The sequence below is a fragment of the Giraffa tippelskirchi genome, chromosome 12 (genome assembly GCF_054371585.1).
Source record: "Giraffa tippelskirchi isolate mGirTip1 chromosome 12, T2T-mGirTip1v1.2.pri, whole genome shotgun sequence".
NCBI classification, from domain to species: domain Eukaryota; kingdom Metazoa; phylum Chordata; class Mammalia; order Artiodactyla; family Giraffidae; genus Giraffa; species Giraffa tippelskirchi.
This window is the reverse complement of record NC_137286.1, coordinates 8,370,964-8,398,486: the sequence shown is the minus strand read 5'-3', so window position 1 is coordinate 8,398,486 and position 27,523 is coordinate 8,370,964. Positions and strand designations below refer to the sequence as shown.

Here is a 27,523-nt window from a genome sequence, read left to right as displayed (position 1 = left end):
ACCTCTAGGGGCGGAGGGCAGGCTGGGGGAGCATCTGGAGCACTTGAGGGTATCTGGAGGGGCAAATGCACCTCAACAGTCATAATACTGCACTGACCAGTGGACAGGGATTCCAGGTTCTGTGTGGCCTGAAGTTCACACAATTTGGGGGGTCTGTTTAAAGAAAATCATAAAAAATATCTTACCTTGGCAAAAAAAAAAAAAAAAAGAAAAACCCACCAAAACGGTTAACAGAAGGCTTTGGATGAGACATGTGCTTAAGCCTCATTAGTTTCATTGTGAATCTCCCTCCGCCTATGACTTTGGTGAGTTTGACGTAGAACAGCATCGCTGCCCTCAGTAAACTTAACCGTCTCATGGATACGGTTTACAAAGGCTTAGACAACTGATTAGAATCCCAAAGCAAACTGTGGCATAAGAGAATTACGGATGGAATACACAGATTAGGTAGGCATGGATACAGGCTTTGACAGACGGGATTTAGACTCATGGCTATGAGTGGACAGAATAATCCTCTCTCCTGTTTATTGAGCATTTACTACGGACAAAGCCCTGTGTCTAGGATATCTCACTTACTCCTGACAAAAACAGGAAATGGAGACTCATAGGGGTTAAATCATTTAGTTTACAAAGTTACAGAGTGGAGGAGCCGGGATTTGATTGCGAGCTGTTTACTTCCAGAGTCAGGCCCTAATATACTGAACCAAGTGGCTATGTGACAAGCGTGCAGGGTGTGGACCAGGAGGTGGGAAAACAGAAGCATCACCTGGCCAAACGGGAATATAGGACTTCTTTTACATCCAACTTTTTCAACACATTATTTAATGAATCAAGCTACTGCGAAAACGGGCGGTATTTATTTTGGTTCCTAGGGCTTTCACAGGGACAGCATCTGACCACGAGAGCCGACTCAGAGGCTCTGGACCGCATTTCCCAGAGGCCCACGGGGGCCAGGCCAACGCGATATCGCTTTGCCAGTGAAAGACTCCATTTCCCAGCACGCATTGCGAGGGCCGGCCCGCGGCTCCCGGCATTCCTGGGGAGCCTGCGGGAGCCGGCGCGGGCTCCGCCCACCCGGCGCGTTCCCGCTCGCTCCGCCTCTCCGTTTCCCCTGAGCCAATGGGAAGGCCCCATACTGCAGGGTGTGACGGGGCCGGCGCTGCTGCGGAGTTGCGAGTCGGCGAAAGCGGCGGGAAGTTCGTACTGGGCAGAAGGCGACGGTCTGCGGCTTGAGGTAGGGCGGCCGCGCGGTAAGCGGTCCGAGGGCGCCGGCGCCGAGCGGGGGCCGGGGAGCTGGGCTAGCGTGGGGCGGCCGGACGGCCGTGCCCTCGGCGCGGCGCCGGCGTCCTCTCCCGCCGGGGCTCCCTCAGGTCCCGCCGGGCTTCCCTCAGGTCCCGCCGGGGCTCCCTCAGGTCCCGCCGGGGCTCCCTCAGGTCCCGCCGCGGCCCTGGGTTTCCTGCACCGGCCGGGTGGGTCCCCGAGGCTCAGCTTCCCGTTCTGGACGGCACGTAGGCCTGTCAGACTCGCGTCGCGTCCTGGTAGCTCGGGCCTGGTCTGGGAGATGGCGCCTGTAAGGCCAGCCTGGACCGCCGGGGTCCTTCCACCCTCTCGAAGCTCACACTCTGCAGGGGAAACGGAATAGAAGCAAATAGGACCATTTGCAGATGCTGAAAAGCTCCCTAGTAATAGGTTAGGCGACGGTGGGCCGGAGTGGTAGGGGTGATGGAGAGCATCTCAGAGGAGGTGACGTTGGTCCTGAGACCTGAGATGGGAGAAGGAGCCTGCTCCCCAGAGGGTAGCGTTCCAGGCGTTTCTAACCGGTCAGTGTCCGACTGAGGCCGGGTAAGAGCTTGCTTGCACTTGACCGCAAGGTTCAAGGCTGTGAAGCTCCGTGGGAGTTTTACAAGGGATTTTAGCATCCTTCTGACGGTTTTTTGTTGCCCCTCCGTAGCTATGGGGTGGCACCCTATGCTGATGTAGCCGTATTCAAGGGCAGCAAGTAGTTTTTCCTTTTGTCGAAATAATTTTTGGCTCTGGTGTCAAAACTCATAGGTGATTTATTTAAATTAGAGAAAAAGTACCAGAGTCTCTGGGTTGAGAGAGAGGGAGGAAGGGACGCAGACACTAGGCCACCCGTTTTTCACTCTCTCTCTCTTTTTCTTGCTTTGTGTTGACTCTTCCTTTCCCTTCCCCATCTCCTTTTCTTGGAACAACTTGGAAATAACCAGTTTTGCTCTTGGGAGGGTGGTGCGTTTAAGGAACTGTTGAAGAGCCTCATTAATCACCGTTTCTTCATTTCTTTCTTCTTTTTTAACTGTAGTTGCTCATCTGTGGAGTCTGAAATTTGCAAGAGTTAAAAATAAATGTAGGATAGCATTTGTGTTTAAGAGTTCAGAATAAAGACACCTTACTTTTCATGACATGCTGAGTGTGATACTTTTGGGGAAGAATTTAATCTACAGTTTTAAAAAAGTTTCAAAGGGCAGCAGGGGTTCTTTATGTTGTTAAGTCCCTCAGTTGTATCCCACTCTTTGTGACCCCCACGGACCGTAGCTCCCCAGGGTCCTCTGTCCATGGGATTTCCCAGGCGAGAATACTGGGGTGAGTTGGGTTGCTATTTTCTCCTCCAAGATAGGATGATGTTCATCAGCTGTCTGTAGAAGGGAATTCAGTAGTCACTTAACACAAGATTCTCTGCTGAAGCTGCTACAGGTGCTGTTCTCTGCGCATGTCAACATTGCTCATCAGATTCTGGGATAATAATAGTAACACAGCTTGAATCTAGTGACAGTAAACTTGTGTTAAGCATTACTGTCCATTTATTATACAAGTATCTAGTGCGAAAGGGCTTCCAGGTGTGTCAGTGGTCAAGAATCCTCCTGCCAAGTAGGAGGCCCAGATTTGATCCCTGGGTTGGGAAGATCCCCTGGAGAAGGAAATGACAACCCACTCCAGTATTCTTGCCTGGGAAATCCCATAGACAGGAGCCTGGCGGGCTACAGTCCATGGGGTCACAGAGTCAGACGCGACTTAGCGACTAAACAGCAACAACAGTCTAGTGCAAATACCAGGTTTAGAATGTAATGGCTTATGTTAAGCACAGCAAAAATTGTGAGAGGATATTTGTTAAACAAATGAGAAAATGAAGGAATGTGACATTTGTAGAACCTGCCATATAATAAGTTAGTAAGTGCCCAGGAAATGGTTATGTGGAAAGCTTATGCTAAGTTCTATTCCAGGGTGCAAGTTATATATTTTAAAATTAATAGTAGTGCGTTGAAAATGTTGACAGACCCTAAAATTAAATTTCTTAAATAGGCCAAGCTTTTTCTTCTTTTTTTTTTTTGAGAGCTAATGTGAAATAATAATAAATATGTAAGTGAATGTCCCAGATGTCTTGGAAAGAAAAATACGATTTTTATTTTGACAACTATATACATATTTTTCCTTAAAGCCATCCCTAATAAGATATGATGTGCTATGAGTGGAATTTTGGTTTAAAAAATAAAACTTTGAAAGTATTTTTGATTTGATAAGTAAAACTTATTGGAAATGAGGCAAAGCTTAAAAATTTACCTTATATCAAAATGAAGGATGATTCCTGAATTTATGCAAGTGTGCAGATGTTAGTATCTTCATAGATCAGGCATTGAACCTAATGGAAATTAAGTGCTGCCTCTGTGTGTGTGTAGCTGTGTGTGTGTGGCTTTCATGGCAATTGGTCTTCGTGAGTTTTAAGAATGGATGGATTACCGAATAGGCCTGGAGAATATTTTTCAGACTGTTAGTACATTTTGCATGTTTGCCGAGTTTATTTTTCAGAGTGAGCAGAGATAGACTTGATTATTCACCAGATGTCCTGTGCCTACTGTATGTCAGGAACTGTGCTGGGTGCAGAATCTCTTCTTGCGATTGTAGTGTCTTGTCGAAGCAACTTTTCGTTTAAGCGAATAGAGGTCATTCTTTTGAACTTTGGTTATCTAGCACCCAGCACACAAGAAGTCAAGTGTGTATGGCCCATTCGAAAAACTATACTGTTAGTGGTAAAATGTAGAAAACAGGAAATTTTTAATAAGGGTGTAAGGGTGATATGGAAAAGTGATGGAAGCCTGCTGAAGCATTTAGCTGGGTGGTATAACCTAGATGTGTTTATACTCTATGATACATTTGGCCCTTTTGACCCAAATTCCTGTGAATATGTTCTTACTTGCCTTTATAAAGATATAAAGATTCATGTTGATGTATGACGAAAACCACCACGATATTGTAATTAGCCTCCAATTAAAATAAATTAATTAAAAAAAAAGATGTAAAGAGGGCCATGCCCTTTAATATCTTGCCCCCTTAGCTTCTGAATGATATTTAAGTACCTAACATTCCATAGTTGTTGTTTTGAACTAATTTTGTGCAGTGCTCCATCTCTCCCAATGTCACCTTAAATCTTTGCACTCAAACTCAAGCTCATTCTACTCTTCTTTTCTGGATGACATGTGGACAACACTTAAAGAAAGAAAAGCTCTCTAGAGTCTGCATAGGTATGAAATCTGCCCTTCCCCCATAATTAGAGTTTGATTTTTAATATTCACTGCTAAATGCTAACGACAGGAAACTATTTCTAAGTAACATTCATTGGTAAATTTATCAAGAATTTTATTAGCCACAGTGTCTTTGTCAGCTTGGTTTGAATTGTATTGTTTGTTTAGTCTTCATGGAGGTACGTGGATTTCCATGATTCTTTGCAGTTACTCCTGTCTCTCCATGAGTCTCTGACCCAAGAGAAGGGAACCATCTCTGGCTTGAAAATGAGATGCTGTCCGCACTGCCCAATGTTTAGGGTGAATGTTAAAGATACACATAGACTGAAGTGTTGATAAAGAAGCCATATATATTAAGTGGGAAGATACACTAGATGGAAGTCATGTAATTAAGTTGCAGGGTTATTAATTTGAGACTTGGGAATGTTCTGGACACATTTGTCTTAATGGAGCTCAGTACCCAGTCTGAATGAGAACTGGAAAGCCACTGGGCAAAGGGCAGCACCATCCTTTTTTCATAGCTTTATAGTTTCTTTCTGTACATTTATTTAGTTTTCTCTTTGCAGGTTGCCGGTCTTGCTGCTGTTCACGTTTGGGGCAGATAGTCTCCTTTAGTTCCAGCTCCTTGTTTCAAGAATCCCAGAGAGACTCCATTATCTCTGTCAGTTGTATCCAAAATTTTTTAAAAAGTCATGAAGTTAGAAATTGTAGAGCTAAGATAACTACAGCTTTATTTCAGATTAATTGCTTTCCTCAAATTGTCTTACCAAGTATTGATAACAGCTGAACAAATGCCAATGTTTGATGATACTGTATATAAATGCATTGTGATCATATGGTGTGTTAAAAGTGCCATTAAGCCTTCAGTCTTCATAGACTGTCAGGAACATAGAGAATCAAACTTTTGCTGTTTCTGCTGGAATTGTTGCTTTTGTTCCACTTCTTATTGCAATTTACTATTTAATATGGTAGCAGAGCTGTCACCGTACAGATTATATCTAATTATGCATTCTTTATTAGAGGTAATAAGGGAAAAGGTCTTTTTTGGGAATCAGGGAAAAAATTTTAGAAATTTATTTAAAAAAACCACCAAGGCCAGGTTATAACATTTAAGAGGCTTAATCTTACTGGTTTTACAGGCTTTTAGAAAATATTGTAGAAATTGTGACTTTCAAATGCATTACTTCACATGTTGCAGTCCATGTGAAATGGTGCAGCCACTCTGGGATTTAGTTTGACAGTTTCTTAAAAAGTTGAACATACACCACGCACATGACCCAGCAGTTGCACTCCTGGGCATTTATCCTCAGAAAATAAAAACTTATGTTCACATGAAGACCTGTATGTGAATGTTCTAGTGGCTTCGTTTATAAAAGCCAAAACCCAGAGACAGCCCCACACATCCTTCAGTGGGTAAATGGTCAAATAAAATGAGGTTTAGTCATATAATGGAGCACGAAACGGGGCAAACAAAACAAAAAAAGATCATAGCAAAAAGGAGCAAACTACCGACGCAAGCAACAGTTTGGATGGAGTTTAAGGGCGTAGTGCTGAGTGAGAAGAGCCGATCTCAAAAGGTTGTGTGATTAACATTCTATTATGTAATGTTCCCGAAATGATAACGTTATGGTAGTGGAGAAGAGCTCAGTTTTGCCACAGTGAGGGTTGGGAGTATGATGTTACTAGAGTGGGGTGGCCTGAGGGAATTTCTCTGGGGGTAATTGAACAGTTCTGTGGCTTGGTTATTGTGATGGTTTTAATTATCTTTACATATGATGAAATGTCACAGGGTGTACACACACACACGGTAAAAACTGAAGTTTGAAAAAGTACTTATGTTACTAACACTGTATCAGTGAGTTTCCTAACTTTGATCACTGTATTATGCTCTATGATATTGAGTTGTAGGAGTAAGTATATGTTTAATCCACTAAGAAACTGCAAACTTTGCCAGAGCTGTACCATCTTACAGTCCTGTCATCACTATATGAGTGATAATTTCTCCACATTTTTACCAGCATTTGGTGTTAGCAGTATTTTTTATGTTAACCATTTTAATGGATGTGTATTGGTATTTCAGAATGGCTTTAATTTGCATTTTTCTAATGGCTAATAATGTTCAACATCTTTCCATATGCTTGTCCTTTGAAGTGGTTCAGAACAAGCCTCCACAAAATGTGTCACTATGGCAAGTGGATTACTTTAAGCCAAAGACAGTGAAGACCCAAAAGATTCTAGAGCGTTTTACCACCCCCTGAACTGCGAAAGTAGTTTAGATAAGGAGCCTGGTTCAGAGAGAGCTGTTACCAGAGATAACTTTTAACTGAAAGACCTAACTGTGTGGCATCTAATAACAAACATCTGATCGTATGTCTGAGTTACCGTCCTCCTCTTTGAAGTCCCAGCCCCCGTCCCCTTCCTCTGCTCAGGATGGCAAATAAGCTTCAGTGGCCTGCCCTGCCCTTGGGTCCCATATTTTTATGGAGGTACAATTAAATTTGTTTTTCTCCTGTTAATTTGTCTTACGCCAGTTTAATTGATACAGTAGCAAAAGAACCTAGAATGGTAGAGGAAATTTTTTTTTCTCTCCCACACAGTCATATCTTACTTTGTTCAGATCTTTTTCCCATTGACTAATTTGTTTTCTTACTGTTGAATTTAGAGTATTCTTTATATATTCTGAATACAAGTCCTTTGCCAGATATGTGATTTGCAGATGTACTCTCTCAGTCTGCGGCTTGTCTTTTCATTCTCTTACAGTGTCTTCTGCAGCACAAAAGGTTTTAATTTTCATGAAGTCCAGCTTACCAATGTATGGATCGTTTTTGGTGTCATGCATGTCTCGGAACTCTTTACCAAACCCTAGGTCAGGTAGATGTTCCAAGTTTTCTTCTAAGTGTTTAATAATTTTATGTCTTACATTTACATTAGTGAATCCATTTTGGGTTAATTTTTGCATGGAGGATGACTTTTAGGTCTTTGCTCTTTTCCTTTTGTATATGGATGTCTGATTGTTCCAGAACAATGCTTTCTCCATTGAGTCTTTTTTTTTTTTAATCTTTATCAAAAATCAGTTGGCTGCAAACAAAATGAAGACAGGAGGAAATGAATAAGCAATTAAGTATGAAAATTAATACAGATGTTTGAAGGTATAGAGACTCATGGCTTGAGTCTTGAAAAAAATATGTACAGATTTGAGAGGAAGTGGGAAAACATTTAAGAGAATAGCATGAGCAAATTTAGGGCCTAGAGAAAATAAGAACTGGTTATTTTGGGGTGTCATGGGAGTGAAGGAGAGGAGGGACATCAGAGGAGGATAATTCGTTCATGTGTCTAGAAAACTGCTGGCTAGTTTATGATCAGTATATTGGCTACTAGAAGGTACTGTAGGTTCTGGAGCAGGAAGAAGGATATGGTAGAAATAGTCTTCAAGAGAAGTTTTTTTAGAGGTACATATGGCAGTGATGGGGCTTTCCAGGTGGTGCTAGTGGTAAAGAACCTGCCTGCCAACCCGGGAGGCATAAGAGATGTGGGTTCGATCCCTGGGTTGGGAAGATTGCCTCGAGGAGGGCCTGGCAACCCACTCCAGTATTCTTGCCTGAAGAAGCCCATGGACAGAGGAGCCTGGCGGGCAACAGTCCGTGGTGTCACAAAGAGCTGGACATGACTGAGCGACTAAGCAAGCACTCTGATGGCAGTGCTAGGTTAGTGTGAAGGACAGGATACAGCCATGACCCTGACAGTGTTGTTACTTTATAACAGTAAGTCGTTTGTATTTCTCAGAAGGATTTTGGGAGATTTCAGCCTTTTGCCACTTTTTCAGACTTTTGTCCTTAGTGATGGCTACTGAGAACTCTGCTGGACTTTCTCTTTCATATCAATGCTTCCTTTTAGTAAGTTGTGCCTGTTGGCTCATTGTTGACTTTGGATGACTTTTCTTATCAGGCCTAAAAAGAGTCCAAGAGATGAGCAGCTGAAATGATGAAAACATAAAGAGTTGATGAATTGGTCCAGTGAGAAAAAGTTAATGGAATCCCTTTTATTTATCACGGCTAAGACTCAGGGGTTATTTAACGAGAATGTCCTGATACCTGTATTTGAAGAACTACACGGAGAGTGGTGATGAGCAGCTGTTCTTCAGAGTCACCGAGGACTGAATAAGGACAGGCAGCTCAGATGGCAGGATTAGGGCTTTAGTCTAAGGAAAGAATTTCCAGGCAGTGAGAACATTAGATACTTCCTGCCAGTGATGGAAGGATCTTTAGAGAGGGAATAGGAACCCTAGATGTAGTCTAGGAACATTTTTCTTATAGTTGGGGATGTGACGGGTGACAGCCCCCGAGTCCTAATATATTAATTTGTGACCAGAAATACTTAGTTTCTGTTTTCTTAACAGCCACTTCCTGTTCTTGATTTCTTTCCCTGAACAAATTATATTTCTTTTTCTGTTCACCTTTGGGAATCTCATTTGGTTTCTGCCTTCTCCTGCGCGTTTAAAAGATTATCTTGGATGTAGATTAGACTTGTGTCATTTAAAAAAATAGCTTCTGAACAAATAGAACTTTTTTAATGTCAAACTGCTAAATATCCATGCATTCCTACTTTTTAATTTAGAACATGCAAAAGTGTATCATCCCATTTTTATAAAACATCAGTGATGACTTGTTGAGCAAAGGATTGTACTGCATAAAAGATTACCGTGACATGTATTAATGAAAGATTGGCAGTGTGAGAAGCTTTTGTGCAATGACTTATTTGCCTTCAGAGCAGTTTTTCTCTTTGATTTAATTTTCTTAGTCTGATTCTTTTCTGCAAGTCTAGATCTTTTCCCCACTGAAATGTTTAGATTGACCAAGACTATTTCACTCACGATTGCAACCCTTCAGTATTAAAATGGATTTTTTTTTCCCCCTGCAGAAGAGCAAGCTCTTACAGTGCTATGCAAGCTGCCCATTTAAAACTATCATTGCTTGGCACCTATGCCCTAGTGACAGTTTGACCAACATGTGAGCAGGCACACTGCCATCCTGACAGATGGGCGTGCATAGAGGCAGCCAAGAAACCATGTATCTGCATCTAGTGTATTTGTTAAGGGCAGGGTTCCCAGTCGGGGATGTTCAAACGTCTGTCCATCCTGAGCGTTCACGCCTATGGATAAAGGGATGTCATCATTAATCTCAGCCTCTGACTGAGATTCCATGGGTATGTAAGAGCTTCTTGGCGCTTACAGAAGTAGGCAATTGGGGACAATCAGGGTAATTGTCCTCTCCTTCATCCCAGGACTACTTCAAATAATCCTTTCCTTTTTTTCCCAGCCAACTTGGTTTGCAGTGAATACAAAACTGTTCAGACATGGTCCTGATATGTCTAGAATATATGCTGTTGCATTTGTTTTCTAGAGTACAGAAGCTTTGAAGCCATAGGTATTTATGGTTTGGACAGTGATGTACATAATTGGTTGGAGTCAGGTAGACCTGAGTTCGCAGACTGATGGCTGCGTGGACATCAGGGTAACCTCATTTTACCATCACATCAAGGTGAAATAATAGCTGTTTCATAGGGTGGTTGTGAGAATGACCTGTGAAACATGTACAGTGAATTCCTTGGTGTAATGGCTGGTCCACTGTATGTGTTCAGTAAGTGTTTGATCATCATCATCATCACTATAACATACCTGAGGGCATTTGTCTCTGGAGAGTTATCTGAAACAGGAAATCTTTTTTTCCACTCATTTTCTATTAATGCCATTCTTGAAAGTCATGTATTGGATATCATCACATTGTTTAGTCTATAATGGAATGCCTCCAATGACAGGGAGCTCACTACCTATAGAACAGGGTTATTCAGTCATGGGGCTGGTGACATTTTAGATGAGTTGTCCTTTGCTGTGTGGGGTTGTTCTTGGAATTGTTGGGTGTTCAACATCCCTGGCCAGGGGGCACAGAATTGTCCCTGTTTGAGAACCACTGCTCTCCTGTTCTTAATGAAGTATTTTCTGTTAGTAAGTACTTTCTTAGATTGAGTGGAAGTCTTTATTTTCCTACCCAGTTCTGTCTTTCGGAGACATGTAGGACAAGCTCAGTTCCTGTTCCTCATTATGGTCTTTCAAATACTTAAAAATGGTCATCAAGTCTTCTCAGTATTTTTGAGTTGAAACATCATCATTGACTGTTTCTTACAGGTCTTGCTTTCATGTCATTTCACCACATTAGCAACTTTCCTTTGATTTAGTTTTTTTTTTTTTTTTAATGGTAGTGCTTAAAATTGAATGCAGTACTCCCTGTAAGCCTTGATAAATTAAAAAAAAAAAAAATTGAATTGTATCCCTTACTTTAGATACACCACTTTTCTATTAGGATAGGAAAGATTACCTTTCATCATCTGCATACTATCAGCTGTATCCTTTATTATCAGCTATATCCTTTTAATGACCACATGATATGTTGAACCTAGAGTTGAGTAAAACCCTTAGATCTATTTAAGCCATGTCTTCTTTAGTCTGTTTTTAAGCATTAGTTTTGGGGTTTAAGCATGATAACTTCTGCTTATCCTGTTAATTTTTTTTTTTTAATTTAGCTAACTGCAATCCAAATTCTTGGTCAACTCGGAAGTTTTTAGCTTAAAAGAACAAGTAGGTGATAATGATACTATCAGCTGAGATTGAAAATGTGGGAGAAAGGTACGTGTGTGTGTGCGTGCACATATCCATGTGCACGCTTCTAAAAAGGGATTTGGGGATGGAAACCTGGGAATCCTGATATTAAGAGGCAGCTGGACACAAAGGAGGCAACAGAGGAGACCAGGAAGGGGTGGGCCAAAAAAAGAGGGTGAAAATGAGTGTATCTTGGAAGCTGGAGAGACTGTGTGTTAAATACTGGGGTAGATCCTTGAATACAAAATGAATAGGACATCGTCTCTGTTTTCTGCTCTTGTTTTTATTTGTCCCATGGTTTAACTTTTCAGTTAATGGTATTACCTAGTCAGGTATGCCTGAAAACTTAAGAGTTATTCTTTATTTTGCCTTCATACCCTCCCTGGTGGCTTAGACGGTAAAGAATCTGCCTTCAGTGTGGGAGACCTGGGTTCGATCCCTGAGTTGGGATCCCCTGGAGGAGGGCTTGGCAACTCACTCCAGTATTCTAGCCTGAAAAATCTCATGGACAGAGGAGCCTGGTGGGCTGCAGTCACAGAGTTGGACATCACTGAGTGACTGAGCACACACATGTCTGAGATTCATTCATGTTGTGGGTGTTGGTAGTAGCTCTCTAATTCTGGTTAGCTATTATTGTATAATACATGAGTTTTTTGGTTATTTGTTGCTACCTAACACCAAACTTAGTGGGAGTTAAACAACAACCATATTATTATGCTCATGAATTCTGTGGGTTAGGAATTTGGTTAGGACAGCTTGCCCTGTCGTTTCTGGCTTCCCTCACTCACGTGTATGGCGGTTTGTCTGGGATGTCATGAAAACCAGGACCATCCGGGATTGTTGACTGGAGCACTTACATTATTATTATTTTTTTTTTTTGAAAGTGTCTATTTGTTTTTCCAGTGGTATATCTAAGACAATTTGAATGGAGGCAAAGACTTCTACTTGAAACTTGCTTCGCTTCTTTGCAACTTTTGAATAGATTGTTTGGATAGTGTTCAGGTATTGCTGCTGGAAAGGGTGTAATGGGGTGGATGATGGTCTTTAACCAGGGGAACGTCATCATCTGTATCCAGAAGCAGAGATTCCTTTGAGACGGAGAGGTGGTCACTAGGATAGTGGTTGATCTAAAGGTGGCTGTGCCCTTGCTGCGGGTTCTCAACGAGGCCTTGGCTCTTCAAGCATGTGGACTGGGTTCCCGCAGGAAGCTTGCTGAGAGTGACTCATCCTCAGGGGTCACACAGGATCACTTCCGCTGTACTCTGTTGGTTGAAATGGACGCAAGTCTGCCTGGATTCAAGGGGAAGGAACTTAGACCTCACATCTTTATGAAAGATGTGTCAAAAATTCTGTGACAATTTTTAAAAACCACCATAAATTGTAGACACAATTTATCCATTCTGTTGTAGATATTGGAATAGTTTGTACTTTGGAGAAGTTTTGAATAATGCTGCTGGAATCATTCTTGTTCGTATCTCCTGGTTCACGTGTGTATTCATTTTAGTTGCGTGTACTAAGCGTAGGATTGCCAGTCCCAGCGTGTATGTATCTTCAGCTTTCATGGTTACTGCCAGTTTTGCTTCTACCGGAAAACACAGTTCCCATTGCTCTTCAGCTTCACCTGTGCTTAGCACTATCAGTTAAAACATTACAGTTTAGTTTTTTTTTTTCAAACTATTCTGTGGTTGTGTTGAAGATCTCAATGTGGTTTAACTGACATTTTTTGTTAACTGGTGACTTGAGCACCTTTTCATTTGCTATTAGCCTTTTAAATATCTTGTGTTATAAAGTGCCTATTCAAGTGTCATTTGCCCATTTTAAACAAGTTGTCCTGTCTTTTTTTTTTTTCTTACTGAAATGTTGAATTTCTTATGTATTCTGGATATAAAGTCTTTGTTGAAAATATGAATTGTAAAAATCTCTTCCATCCTGTAGCTTGCCATTTCACTCTTGTGTCTTTAGATGAACTGAAATTCTAAATTTTAATCAATTTCAGTTTACTAATCTTTTCCTTTTTGACTAGTGTTTCTGTGTCTTGTTTACCAAGTTTTGCTACTCTGTGGTCATGAAGATATTTTCTTATGTTATCTTCAAGAAGTTTTATCCTTTCACCTTTCATATTTAGGTTTCAGTCTCCAGGAATTGATTTTTTGTGTGTGGTGTGGTAAGGGCCAAGGTTCTTTTTCTCCCCATTTGCTTATCTCCACAGCTAGTAGCAGGTAGCACTGGGTCAGGTGAACACCAGCCTGAAAGTTAGCATTCTTGCATTCTCAGCCTTCATCTACCTTTAATGCACCGTCTGAGCTTGGGCACATTATTAAAACAGTCTGGCCTCAGCTTCACCTCCAGTATGAAGGATCTGAATGAAATGTTTCTGGTCTTCCTTCTGCCTCTGGTTCATTGCATCATTCTGCCCAGTGTGCAGTTTTATTTAGGCCTGTAAGAATCTTCATGAATCTGGTTTCCGGGACCTGATGTGTCCCTGGTCTCCCCCCAGCTTAATGTGATCACCAGCTATGGGGAGTCTGCCATCTAGATTTTCATCTAAGCTACTGGTGAAAGACAACTTTCTTCATCACGGTGGCAAGTCCTCTTCCTGCACGTGGTCTTCTGATCTGGTTGTACTCTGTCCCTTGCCAGGAGCTCATCGTCCTGGTTTAATAAGCCGTGGTTCAGGACGCCGGTTGCGGTTTTGAATGTCATTCACATAGACACACTCTTCATTTCGCTTGTCCTTTCCTTCAGTTTCCTACTTGAACTTCTAAGAATCACAGATAACAGTGTAACGTTTCAGGCATCAGCAGAAGTCATTCATGATCAAATGAGTTCTGGTCTCGGTGAAGTCTCTCTCCCACGTGGCATTTCCTGCAAATAGCTGTATACTGTACTGGTGCCCTTCAGTGGAGCAGTCAGGAACCACACTGGTGACATAGCAAAATCTACCTTTAGCTGGTTCCTCAGTGTTCTTGGTAGTCTGTGTTGGGGTGATTTCTATCCTTCATTCAGAAAGCATAGTTTCTTTATGCACAATGTCATAACTCCTTCCTTTGTCATTCTTGATATCACATTTTCCCTCTCATTAACTCTTTTTTTTTTTTTTAAAGCTTTATTGGGACTTCCCTCACAGTCCAGTGGTTAAGAGTGTGTGCTCCCAGTGCAAGGGTACGGGTTCGATCCCTGGTCGGGGAACTGAGATCCCGCATGCCACCTGGCATAGCAAATAAAAAAGGCATTGTTGAGATACAGTTCAATTATCACACAGCTCACTCATTCAAAGGGTATTGTTCAGTGTTAGTATAGCCACAGGACTGTAACCATCACCATAATCTAATTTTAGAATATTTTCATCAACCCTAAGAGAACTCCCCCACCAACTAACTAGCAGTCAGTCTCCATTCTCTCCCATACTCCCCAGAACCCTGTGTGCATGCTCAGTCTCCGAGTCCTGTCTGGCTCTTTGTGATCTCATGGACTGTAAAACACCAGGCTCCTCTGTCCATGGAATTTTCCAGGCACTGGAGTGGGTTGCCATTTCCTCCTCCAGGGAATCTTCCCAACTCAGGGGTGGAACCTCTGTCTCCTGCATCTCCTACATTGGCAGGCGGATTCTTTACCACTGAACCACCTGGGAAGTACCCCCTAGAGCCCTAAGAAACTACGAATCTGCTTTTGTCTCTACAAATTTACCTGTTTTCGAAATTTTACATAATTGAAGTCATACAATACGTGGTGTTTTGTATTTTCTTTTGCCTAGCATGTTTTTAAAGTTCAGCTGTGTTGTAGCAGAATCTGTGCTTCGTTTCTTTTTATTGCTGAATAAGATCCCAGTGTATGGATATGTCACATTTATCTATTCATCCATCAAAAGACACTTCAGTTGTTTCCACTCGTGGACTATCATGAGTAATGCTGCTGTGAACATTTATGCATACGTTTTTTACATGTACACATGTTTTCATTTTTCCTGAGTACATACTGCCCTTGGAACTGCTGGGTTACATGGTAACTCTGTTTAACTTCTTTTTAGGAATTGCCAAACTTTTCCAAAGTGACTGCATCTTTTTACAATTTTTATTAGCAGCAGCAGCAGCAGCAGTTGTTTGAGGGTTCGGATCTCTCCAAATCTTCACCAGTTCAGGTGATTTTCTGTCTTTTTGTTTATGTCCATGGTAGCATGTGTGAAATGGTATCATTGCAGTTTTGATTTTTATTCCTCTTAATGACTAATGAGGTCAAGTATCTTTTTGTGTGTTTCTTGGCCAGTTGTTTATCTGTTTTGGAGTCATGTCTGTTTAAATCCTTTGTGTGTTTTTAAATTGGATTGCCTTTTTCATATTGAGTTCATTAACCTTCTAACGTTCACCTTGAATCACCTTGATTTACTTGCAACTAGAAACATTTTTCCCTCGATTTTCCTTCCTTTATATTTCTTTTGTTCAGGGACCATTTATTTTTCCTGAAGTGAGCAGGCAGGTCAACAAGATTCTCTAGCCCTTTTGCATTCTCTCGGCAACAGATTCCATTGGCAAAATATGTAACTGTGAAATACCTTAGAATGGAAAATATACGTCTCCTGGTTATTGGAATAGATCCTTTTGTAGTTCATCCTACTTCTAAAATGAACCATGCTTCTTCCCTTACAAACTGGAAGGTAAAGCACCTGCTTAAACTTTAATTCAGGTCATTTTAGTTAAGGAAAAAAGACCTGGAGACGTTGGGCCTTGTCTCAGTTCATAGCAGGTGGCCCTGGACCATGACTTCATTCAGCCTAGTTTTAGGAAATAGCTGTTGGTTTCTCACCAAGTTATATGTTAGACTCAAGGGATACTGGGGTGAGTAAGATAGACTCCTTGACTTCAGATTCTCATAAAATATATAAAAAAAGACTATATATGCAACTCATGGTGATACAGTATCACAGGCATTGTGAGAGGTGTGCAAGGAGGTGTGGTCTGGTGCCCTTAACTCCACTCGATGCTGACTTTCACTTTTCTTTTGCATGTAAATCTTTGAGTACTAGATTTTATCTGGACCACTCAGTAAGGAATGGTTGAAATATGCCATCATCCAGATGCTGAGGTTGCAGAAGAAGCTGACTTTAGAATCTTCAGCATTTTTTCACTGAAATCGAGAAGGTAGTCTCTTTGTACTATTTTTATACAGTATTTTCTTAACTATTTTATCATATATTCTGCAGTAGTTTATCACATCAAGTTTTTCAAGCTGAATTATTGTCATGGTTTGTATTAGTAAAACCGCAGCTAAAAGCTTTTTTTCTGGCGAGTTCTACATCGGTTATTTTGTTACTTTTGTCCTCTTGATCTTTGGAAGTCATCCTTCTTGTAACAGTGGGCTGTGTATTTGCGTAACATGTGGATATGTTTCTGTTTTGTCATTTATACTATTTTTATGATGTTTATATTCTTAGTCGTTAAAGCAAATATTTTACCACCTAAAAACTTTTCATTTTCAAATGATTCTGCAGTATGCACTCTACTCTCAGTGCTTCTGTTAATTAGCAAAAAAGGCATTTCTTACAAAAAAATTATACTTGTCATATGTATTTTTTGATTCTTAGCCTTGTTGACGTACTGTCCCTGGTTGTGAGGCCAGGAAAATATCCAACACTATTGGGGTCGAGTCAGAGGGACGGGGTGGCCAACTGGAAGGGCTTCATCGTTGAGGGCAAAAGAAAAGTGAGGGGAGTGGCCCCACATCAGGAGCTGGCCTGGGTCACAGCTGACCCTGCGTCCTCCAGCTCAGAACGCCTCCAACCAGGTTTCTGCAGAGCACACAAAAATGAGACAGAGCACAAACGAAGCCCGAGTTGCTGCCGTCCACAGAGTCCTTGGCTAGAGTGAGTGACCACAGCTTCTTTACCAGTTACCACTTTGTCTTTGTTCTTGTCTCCTCTCAGATAAGATTTATTGAGATACCCAACATAGATCCCCGTACTTTCTAATTGCATCCAGTTTAGAGAAACTCTAGCTTCCCTGAAAAGTGAAAGGCGCTCAGTCGTGTCGACTCTTTGTGACCCCATGGACTATACAGTCTGTGGAATTCTCCAGGCCAGAATACTGGAGTGGGTAGCCTATCCCTTCTCCAGGGGACCTTCTCGACCCAGGAATTGAACCAGGCTCTCCTGCATTGCAGGTGGATTCTTTACCAACTGAGCTATTAGGGAAGCTTCCCTCCTAGATCCTCCCCTGGGTTACCCAAGCAAAACCCAAATCCTGTCATAGATTCTTTTTTTTTTTTTGGTTGCACTGGGTCCTCGTTGCTGTGGACAGGCTTTTCTCTAGTGGTGGGCGGAGGCTGCCTTTCATTGCGGTGCATGGGCTTTTCATTGCGGTGCACAGGCTCTAGGCCCACAGGCTCCAGTAGTTGCGGCGTGCAGGCTTTAGTTGCCCTCAGCACGTGGAATCTTCCTGGACCAGGAGTCGAACCCATGTCTCCTGCCTTGGCGGCAGATCCCTGACCACTGTACCCCCGGGGAGCTCTTGACAACATTTCTTACCAGATGCCCCGCTGTTCTGCGTGTGTGTGTCCTTCCAGCTCACAGAACTAGAGGTGTGTTCTGCTGGTCTCTTGCTGAAAGGCAGACACCAGAGATTGAGCAGTTTTAGCAACCACAGTAACAAAAACTACAGGGCTAAAGTTTGACAATAAAAAGATAATCAGCAAAATCCAAAATGTGGAACACCCACAAGGGAAAGAAAAAAAAATAGGGAGATGGCTCTTGTCTGCTTAAGAGATTCAGAGATATATCAGCCAGTTAGTGACTAAAAAATCAACTATAGGAAGACTTTTTTTTTTTTTCTTGAGACACTTGGGGATATTTGAACATTTATTTATTAAGTGATATTAAGGAATTGTTAATTTTGTTAGGTGTGACAATGTTAATGTGGCTGTATTTTTAGAAAGTCCCTGTTAGAAGTAAATACTTCTAACATGAAATGATACTGTGTTTGAGGGTGTGCTTTAAAATGCTCTTGGGAGGGGCTATGGATTGGTTATACCAACTGGTGATATGTGAATAATTGTTGAAACTGGATGATGTGTACATAGGAGTTCATTATATTACTTTTCTACTTTGTATGCATTTGCTAATTCCTCTATTTTTTTTAAGGTTATTTGTATTTCTTTTTCCATGAATTTGCCTCTCTCTGTCACTTTGCCACTTTTCTCTTGGGTTTTTGTCTTTCTTATAATCTATAGGATTCTTTAATATGTACTGAGAAAATTAGCCTTTTGTCACATATTCTGTAGATATTTTTCATTTGTCTTTTGAATTTGTTTATGGTGTTTTTAATCTGTGGAGAATTTTTATTTTGTCACATGAATTTTCTTTAGGCCTGTGTGTTTTATTTTGTGTGTTGTATAGAAAACCCTTCTCTGGGATTCTGAAAAGTTTATTATGTTTTCATGCAGTATTTTTTAATGACTGTAGTCCTTCCTCTTCTGATTTACTTTGACTATTTGGTCATCTTAATTTCCTTTAGCTGCTAAGTTGCGTCAGTTGTGTCCGACTCTGTGCAACCCCATAGACGGCAGCCCACCAGGCTCCCCCGTCCCTGGGATTCTCCAGGCAAGAGGACTGGAGTGGGTTGCCATTTCCTTCTCCAGGGCATAAAAGTGAAAGTGGAGTCATTCAGTCGTGTCCGACTCAGTGACCCCATGGACTGCAGCCTACCAGGTTCCTCCGTCCATGGGATTTTCCAGGCAAGAGGACTGGAGTGGGGTGCCATTGCCTTCTCCAATTTCCTTTAGAGTATTTAGAAATAGTCTTTCTTGGAGTCCTGCTGCAAGAATATACAAGGAAGGATGTTGTTCAGTCACTATCCTGTGGAGATTTAATAGTGAACACCTGGAGAATTAACCATGAACAAAGTTTGGTAGTTAATTTTGCCCCCCCCCCCCCATAGCAGAACTAATGGGAAATCTTTCATTTAACAAGATCGTCAAAGTGTGCTAAATGTAATTTAAAAAATTAGCAGTATAGTTCGAAATTTCTAATTTTAGAAAAGTTTCAGTGTTTTCTTTACATAAAGAAGCATTCCTTTCAGCTCTTTTTTGTAGAGCTTATGGGTCAAGGAGCCAGGTGCCACCTGCCTTTGAATTCGGCATCTTCAAGCTCCTTTGAATTCGGCATCTTCAAGCTTGTCCCTTTCTCTGAGTTGATGCCTTCGTCTGGGCAGAGCAAGGAGTTTTCCAGGTGTTACTGTGGTGTCTTGTTCACGGTTGATTCGTGGAGACCTGTTTGGATCTTTTAACCACTGCGTCAGAAGTCGGAAGGAGCAGTGCACAGCAGAAACTGCATGAAATTGTTCCTTCTGGGGGGAAGTGGTGGCAGTGAGGTGTCCTTGGGCTTGTGTTTTAAACTGTACCATGCTGTTTATTTTCGGTTAAGTTTAGTTCTGCAGTTAGGGTTACTCTTTAGGAACTTTTGGAAATCATTTAAAGGAAATAAAAGTTGAAGTACATCTGATACTGTATTTTAAACATTTTACTCACTGTACCAAAACTTTTTATAAAAATTGAATGTTAATCACTATTTTAATACAAGTTTAAAAACTCTGAATAAGAGCAAATTTTTCTCCTATGAAGATAATCTACTTTATTTTTCCAACTTGGAAGTCTCAGTCTTCACCTAGTTCTTTGCAGCTTAGGTGTGAAAACACGACTAGTATGACAGTTGCATCTAAAGATTGTGTCACAGTCTTAAGTTTAGCTTAATGTTTCTTTGAGTTTAGCTTCATGTTTTTCAGGAATAAACCTATGAATTGATAGGATCATTATCTATGGAAGTTCACTTCTAAATTTACACGGTTTGTTGTGTTATATTTGACTCAGATAGTAAAGAATCTGCGTGCAATGCTGGAGACCTTGGTTCAGTCTCTGAGTCAGGAAGATCCCCTGGAAGAGTGCATGGCAACCCACTCCAGTCTTCTTGCCTGGAGAATTCCATGGACAGAGGAGCCGGGCGGGCTGCAGTCCATGGGGTTGCAAAGAGTTGGACATGACTGAGTGACTAACACTCACTAACTTGTTAGTGTTGCTGACAGTACCATAACAGCCATGAATAGTTTTCATACTTGTATTGATATGCCTGGTTCTCTGAGTGACACTAGGAGATTGATTGAAAAGCGAGTTGATCAGTTGTGTCCGACTCTTTGCGACTCCATGGACTATACAGTCCATGACGTTTTCCAGGCTACAGTACTGCAGTGGGTAGCCTTTCCCTTCTCCAGGGGATTTTAGCAGCCCAGGGATTGAACCCAGATCTCCCGCATTGCAGATGGATTCTTTACCAGCTGAGCCACCAGGGAAGCCCAGGAGATTGATCGGGTGTCCCTAACAGGAAGTCAGAGGAAACCTTCCTGCTTCTCACTAGTTTATGTTAAATGGTATTGGTAATACCTGCATTTATTCCTGTCGTCATCCTCACAATTCTGTCTCAACTGTAGGATTTGTGGGGATAAAATGAAGTAAATATATGAAAGAGACCCTGTTTATTGTTGGGAAGGGCATATAAACTCAAGATTCTATATTTTATTTTTCATATGATTTCTTCACACTCATCAGATGCATTAATCAACTTCTGATTAGCTGGCTCATTTGTAAGAGAATTGTCTTTAGATGTATTGCTTTCAAATTATTCTTGATATAATTTAGCAGAAGAGGTGATGAAGTTCCTTATTGACTGATTATCTTCTACTTGATTTTATTCTTTGACTTACTGTAGACTGGCAGGAAGCCATTTATACCAAATATGTAATTATTTCTTAATTTCAAATAAGTTTGAAATATGAACGAAGGTCTTTGCCCTGAGATGGGATGGGGAAAAGGTGATTTGGGTGGGGCGGGGGCACTCCTTCTGAATTGTTCATTCACTACTTTATATTTTTTACCCAACTTCTAAAACGAAGGGGGCTTTTATTAAAATTTTCTGATGCAATAGAGTTGTCTGTAATAGAGCCCTTAATTGAAAATGATTGGCTTAATGAAGAAAGGAAGATGTGCCAGAACACAGTTGACCTCGATATCCATTGGTTCTGCATCCACAGGTTCAGTCAACTGTGAATTCAACTAGCTGTGAACCAAAGATACTCGAAAGAAATTTCCGGAAAATTCCAAAAGGTGAAACTTGCGTTTGCCATGTGGACAGCTATTTACATAGCATTTGCATATTGTTATTATAAATAATCTAGATATGATTTAAAGTATATGGGAGGATGTGCACAGAATATATGCAAATACTGTGCCATTCTATGTAAGGGACTTGAGCGGATTTTAGTTTCCAAGGGGATCGAGGAACCAATCCCCTGAGGATAGTGAGGGATGATGTATATAAACCAGTGGTCCAGATTGCACTTCACAACTGCCTGTGCAGGATTAAAGCATAAGACACTAGGGCTCTTGTGAAATAGGGCCTTTAGTGTTTCAGAGTTCTGCCGGTAATCATGATGTGTAGCCAGGATTGAGAATTACTGCCTCCCACAATGGGTAGTCATGTAATCGAGTTTATACTTTTCTTTTGAACTTCCTGCCAGTCAGTGAAAAAGGGGAAACAGGAGTTTCATAGCTCTTAATGTCTTAAAAACTTCCATCACTGGAAGAGGCACTTTTCTTCCCACCATGAAACTAATAAAGTTTGATCTTGTAGATGTCTGAAACTGCTCACTTTCTTTAATAAATAGTTTTTATCAAAGAATTCAGAAACATTCTTCACCTGGCAAGCTTTTTATTGATCCTTGTTTGAAGCTGATGATATAATATTAAATCCCGTGTGATGGTGTTTCTGCATGAAGCTAAGTGCAGCTTCTTGAAGCCAAAGGTTGCATTTTATTTGTGTTATATTTGTAGCCCCAGCACATTTTCCAGCACATACACTGGAGGTGTTTTATAAAGGCCTTTGGAATAAGTGAGTTCAAATGTTTCATTTCCTGGTGAATTAACTTGCCATGAGATAGAGCTTAGAAAATCTAGAGTAAGAGATGATTAGCGTGTTTCCTAGACCATCTGTCACTAATATTGATTGTTTCGACTTGGCACTGGAGACTTGCTTTTTTGGGAGTGGATAGCTTGTATAAAGTTAAAAAAAATGTTGGAAAAACCTCCTGTTATTCTGTATCCCTCTCTTTGGTGGCTTAAAATCAGTTTTTAAAAACTTGTCATTCTCACTAGTCAGTAAGCATGAATGCAGGCATTGGTTATTCCAGTAGCCACACTGTCCTAGTAACTGGTAGCGGTTTCTGCCTTGCCCCCTTCCGAGTCTGTTTGATGCATCTGCCAGAGTGATCCTTTGAAAACCTCAATCAGAGCACACCACTCCTCTGCTCCAAACCTTGCCATGATTTCCCGCCTCACTGAATTCAAAGTCAGTGTCCTCACAGTGGCCTGTATCCTGGACATGATGGCCACCCCTGGCCCTTAGGCGTCTGACGTCAGCCAGTGCTCTCTCTGCCAGCTGTGCCAGCCTCCTCGCTGTGCTGGGCAGGCCCTGGCCCTCGGCCTTGTGCTTGTGGCTGCCTCAGCGTGAGATGCTCTTCCTCTCCATCACCGCCTGGCCAGCTTCCTTGCTTTACCTTCAAGTCTTTGCTTGTTGTTTAGTTGCTTAGTCGTCTCTGACTCTTGCCATGGACCATAGCCTGCCAGCCTCCTCTGTCCATGGGATTTCCCAGGCAAAAATACCAGAATGGGTTGCCATTTCCTTCTCCAGGGGATCTTTCTGACCCAGGGATTGAACCCACATTTTCCGCATTGCAGGCAGATTCTTTCCCACCAAGCCACCTGGAAAGCACCAGCCTTTGCTTAAATGTCACTTTCTTGTGCAGCTTTACCAGCTCACATTTCAGGTTCAGCCCCAGCTCCCCCACCCCACCCCTTATTCTTCCTTTATTATTTTTTCTGTTAGTACTTGTCACCATTGCACATTGCACATGTTTCAAATTTGAAAAATATTATCTTTCTATCCTCAAATAATATATAAGCTCAGTGAGGGCAGGATTTTTGTTTCATTTGTCTACTGCTGTATTTCCACCTGCTAGAGCAGTTCCTGGCACAGAGTGTGTGCTCAGTAAATATTTGTTGAGCAAATGAATTAATGAAGCAGACACTATAGATTGTAATAATACAGAATTTTGTAGGATTCAGTGTTATTTTTATTTTAAATTCTAAAGGAGGCATAGCATCGTAAAGTTTTGTATTTCCTGTCCCAAAGTTGCAGCCACTTACTGTAGTTGCACTACCATGGGACTTATGTGTATGTTAAAGGGAGGATAAGGTCTAGTCCTAGTCTGTTCTGTTAAGAAATGGATTTCAATCCTTTATAAAACCAGTCCTACCTTGAGGTGACTTTAATGACAAAGGCACTTAAGGTTTTAAGTTTATATCAAGTTCAGCTTATAGACGAAATAAATTTTGAGGATGGAATAATTCACATTAGCCAGAAATATTTTAAAAATGTAAAAATTTTGGTGAGAAATTGGTCAGTGGGAGAATTCTTGACTTGGGTAGTCAGAGTATGATTTTCATCCTGACTGATTTGGAGGATTGTGAATCAAGATGGAAGTATAATACCTGTTCCTAGTATCATGTTTACCCTTTCGCTAAAGTCATAAGAGTCTTTACAGTGGCCCCTGGGGCTCCCCTTGATCTGATGCTCCCATGTTCCTTCTCTGACTTCTCCTTTCCCCTTGCCCACTCCACACCAGCCACCTGGCACCCTTGCTCTTTGCTGGCATGGCACACTCCTAACTTAGGGGCTTTGCACCACTCAGCCCTCTGCCCAGATACTCATGGCCAGCTTTCCCACTTCCCCCCTGTGCTTGCTCGGTTCCCCCCTTCTCAGGGGGGCTGACGGTGACCTCTCTCTTGACACCACACGCTGCCCCCAGCCACTGTGCCCTCCCTGTCCTCTGTCCCCCTGACATGCTCTTCTTCTTTTTAAACATAGCGTGTACATCCTCTAAAATATTAGAGAATTCTCCCATTATGGTAGGTTTTATTATCTCTTCTAGAATGTACGTGTCAAAGGTAGGACCTTTGTTTGGTTCCTTGAAGAACAGTGAGGAGCTAGAGAAGAACTAGAGCAGTGCTTAGCATGTGGCAGGTTATCAGTAAGTGTTTGCTGAGTGAGTGAATGAATGAATGAACAAATCATGCCTCTCCTTTGTAAGTTCACATCATTCACAGTTGACCTTTATTGACTGCTGTGATAACAGATAGATTTGTGTAATTAACATCTACAGCAACAACCTTTGAAATAATACCACTTGTCTTTGTACCTCCATATTGTAACCTGGGTTAGAATTTCCTTCCTTTTAAGGCTGCAGATATTGCATCATATGTTTATACCACATTTTATGTATCCACCCATCCATGGACAGACACCTGGGTTGCTTCCACATTTTGGTGGATATGAATAGTGCTGCTTTGAGCATGGGTGCACATACTGCTTGAAGGCTATAAACTCTTGAGATCTGTTAGCTTAAGGAAATCACATCAATCAGTTATATTTTCTGTATATGCCCTCATCTTACTTTTAAAGCTCTTAACTTTATTTCCAGAGGTCTTAATTTTACTTAACAGCATGTTTTTCTTTTATGTAATCTATTCTTATAAAATTTGTATTGTGGTTTAAGCTGTGGAAATATAGGTGGTCTGCTTTTTTAGAGTGATACAGTCCTGGAAAAACACACATCAAACGTGGAACAAGTTCCTTGAAAGAATGAGCTCTCACTCACTGTTGTGTCTCCCAGATTATCTAGGCTCTGAGAACCAGGGAAGGGTTCTGTTGAGAAAGCAAAAGCGAGAGAGTGAAAGCAAGAAAGTGAAATGCAAGAAAAGCAAGAGAGAGCCAAAGGAAAAGAAAGGATGCGCGGCAGTGTTGAGCGCTGCTGGGGAATGTGCAGAGTGAATGAGGTGATCCGAAGGGTCATCGGGTTTAGCGCCCTGAGCCAGAGTGGCTGGGGTGGACTCGCGGTTCAGGTGGAGTGAGTTGCGGTGACATGAGGAGGAAGGGTGCGTTAGTAAGTACAGATAAATTTAAGATGGTTGGTACTGATGAGAGCAGAGGGGAATGAAAAAGTTTTTTGTTTTTTTTTTTAATAGGCACGCCATATATAAAAGCTGATGGGAAAGCTCTAGTTGAGGGAGATGTTGAATATTTGAGAGAAGGGTTAATCGTCTTAAGTCAGGACGTAGGAGGGGGTGGGATACAGGTGAAGAAGGAGCTGGTGTTTGATGGAGGAGGAGGATAGGATGGAGGCAAAGTTGGACTTGACGCGGATGCAGGTGGTTTGTAGATTTGAGTCTTGGAAAGATAGAGGAACTCCCACTGAAGTTTCTGGCTTTTTTCTCTAAACTAGGAGATGAGGTCATCTGTTGAGAACTATGAGTTAGGAAGGGGAATTACAGTTTTGGGGAGACTAAATAGGGTTTGATATGGATTTCAGTTGCTAGGCTTTTCAAAGGAGTGGCAATGTCCACTCCATTTGGATGTATATTAAGCATAAAGTTAGATGTCAGGTATCTGAGGGAAAAAAAAACTTATTAACCTTTTTGCTGTGTAACTTGACACATATATTGAATTCTTACCAAGTGCAGTGTATTGTAAGACAGGTCTCGTACTTAGGAAGCTCATGAACTTACAGGGAACGTTTATCAAATGCAATAAGCAGTAAGAACAGGACTGAAACTTAAGAGGTCATGTCTGACGGCAGAAGAGCTAGATCTTTGTGTATGGAAAATATTTTCAGCAAGTGTATATGGGGAGTGGGGGCGAGAAAGTGCTCTCTGCTGCAAAGAGCAGAGCTAACAATATGTTGGTACCATGTTAATGGCATGGTGAATAGTCCAGGTTGTTCAAAATTATCCTTGAATCAGCATGTCTCTGTGCAGTTTAAAAGCATCAGAGAACTTACGACTTTAAAGAAAATTTCATAAAAATATATGACCCTCTCAGAGAAACTCAAGTACATACCTATTTTAGGGAAAATGTATGGCTAGTCATCCAATATGTGACAAGCTTTATACAGCATTGTAATTTCCCAGTTTGGGTATGATGAATTCAGAGCTCATTGAGTGTAAGTGGCATTATTGGATTCATTCAAGCTTTTTTTTTCTCTCTTCAGCAGAGGATTAAAAAAATTCCAAATTTGAATCCAGGACTTGGAAAATGCCGGTTGTCTAAATACAGTACCATATTGTGATAAATATAGCTATTGAAATTTTAAGAATCTTTTCACAAAACTTTCTTTTAATATTCATAGCAGAACTTTTTTTGGAATGTTATCTGAAAAACAGAGGACCATTTCATTATCAGAGCTGACTATTAATTAGGGTATTGTTTCAGATATAAAAGTTGATCTGCCACTGAAATTCTATTTGAATATGTATAGTTCCAGGCTTGCTTTGTGTATTTAATAACTTTAGTACCATAATTGCTCTGTTTACAATTAAGTTTTGGTGAATATGCTAATATGGAATATACCAGTGAATGATTTCAGTAAAGAGCGGTATTGATTTACATTTTCATGTCCTTTTTTTACTTGCATCTGAATTTCATTTAATGTCAATAGGAGAAGAAGTGGTCAGGTTATGTAATGGTTAGTGACAGCAAACTTTCTTTTCTTTGAAATCTCTCTCTCGGATTGGCCATCATAACTTGGATTTGCTTTGCTCCAGCTGGGCAGAAATTATGCATAAAGATTTAATTTGGTGGCGGTTTGTTCCCTCTGGTTTACTCTTTTAATAGAAACCTTAACGTAGGTATTGGTTTCATTGTTAGGAGAAACCTATAATATACTAAAGCAATTGTTTAATTCCAATGAGTATTTTAAGTTCTTTACCGAGGCAAATGCTTCTGGTCATGTTATTTATTACAGTTTTTGACCAGAGACTTCTGATTTTAAATACTTTTCCTTTCTTCTTTTCAGAAATCCTCTTGAAAGGACAAGGAGATTGAGACACACAGATTTCATATTCTCTGAAGCTCGGAGATGTCTTTTACTCTGAACCAGAGAATAAGAGGAGTGACTGGGTGGAGCGAAGATCAGACAGGGTGCAGGGGGTGCCAGGAGGGGCTCCCTCAGGTCTGAGACCTGATCAGGTCTCAGGCAGAGCTGGCAGACTAGGTTCTCCAAAGGGAGAGGCCCACCCCGAGGGCACGACCAGTAGCCTTTGATGGGAAAAACAGGAGTGGGTGGTGGCAGAAGAGGGCCCAGGGACACTTACTTGATGGTGTGAAAATGTCCCAGTGTGGTTGGTACCCAAGTGCGTCCGCACGTGCAGAGATTCGTCAGCCTTTGTGCAACATTTATGCGGGTTATCA

General features: G+C 41.3%; 1 protein-coding gene across 50 annotated transcripts in view; it reads left to right on the top strand.

The window, feature by feature from the left end:
* Positions 1 to 1,169: 1,169 nt before the first annotated feature.
* The window catches only part of VRK1 (VRK serine/threonine kinase 1), an 80,283-nt gene continuing 53,929 nt past the window's right edge, over positions 1,170 to 27,523 (top strand). For 7 of the 50 annotated variants that reach the window (XM_081551666.1, XM_081551634.1, XM_081551630.1 and 4 more), the window contains exon 1: positions 1,170 to 1,234. Coding sequence is in view for 5 of the 50 variants with exons in the window: in XM_081551632.1 (XP_081407758.1) it covers positions 7,350 to 7,401 (52 nt within the window). In the remaining 45 variants the exon portion in view is untranslated. Of the gene's footprint in view, positions 1,251 to 5,101; positions 5,197 to 7,295; positions 7,407 to 8,231; positions 8,297 to 11,111; positions 11,215 to 15,214; positions 15,326 to 16,201; positions 16,323 to 21,254; positions 21,328 to 27,523 lie in introns of those variants that run through there. The other 43 variants (XM_081551632.1, XM_081551629.1, XM_081551623.1 and 40 more) reach the window with 23 other exon arrangements.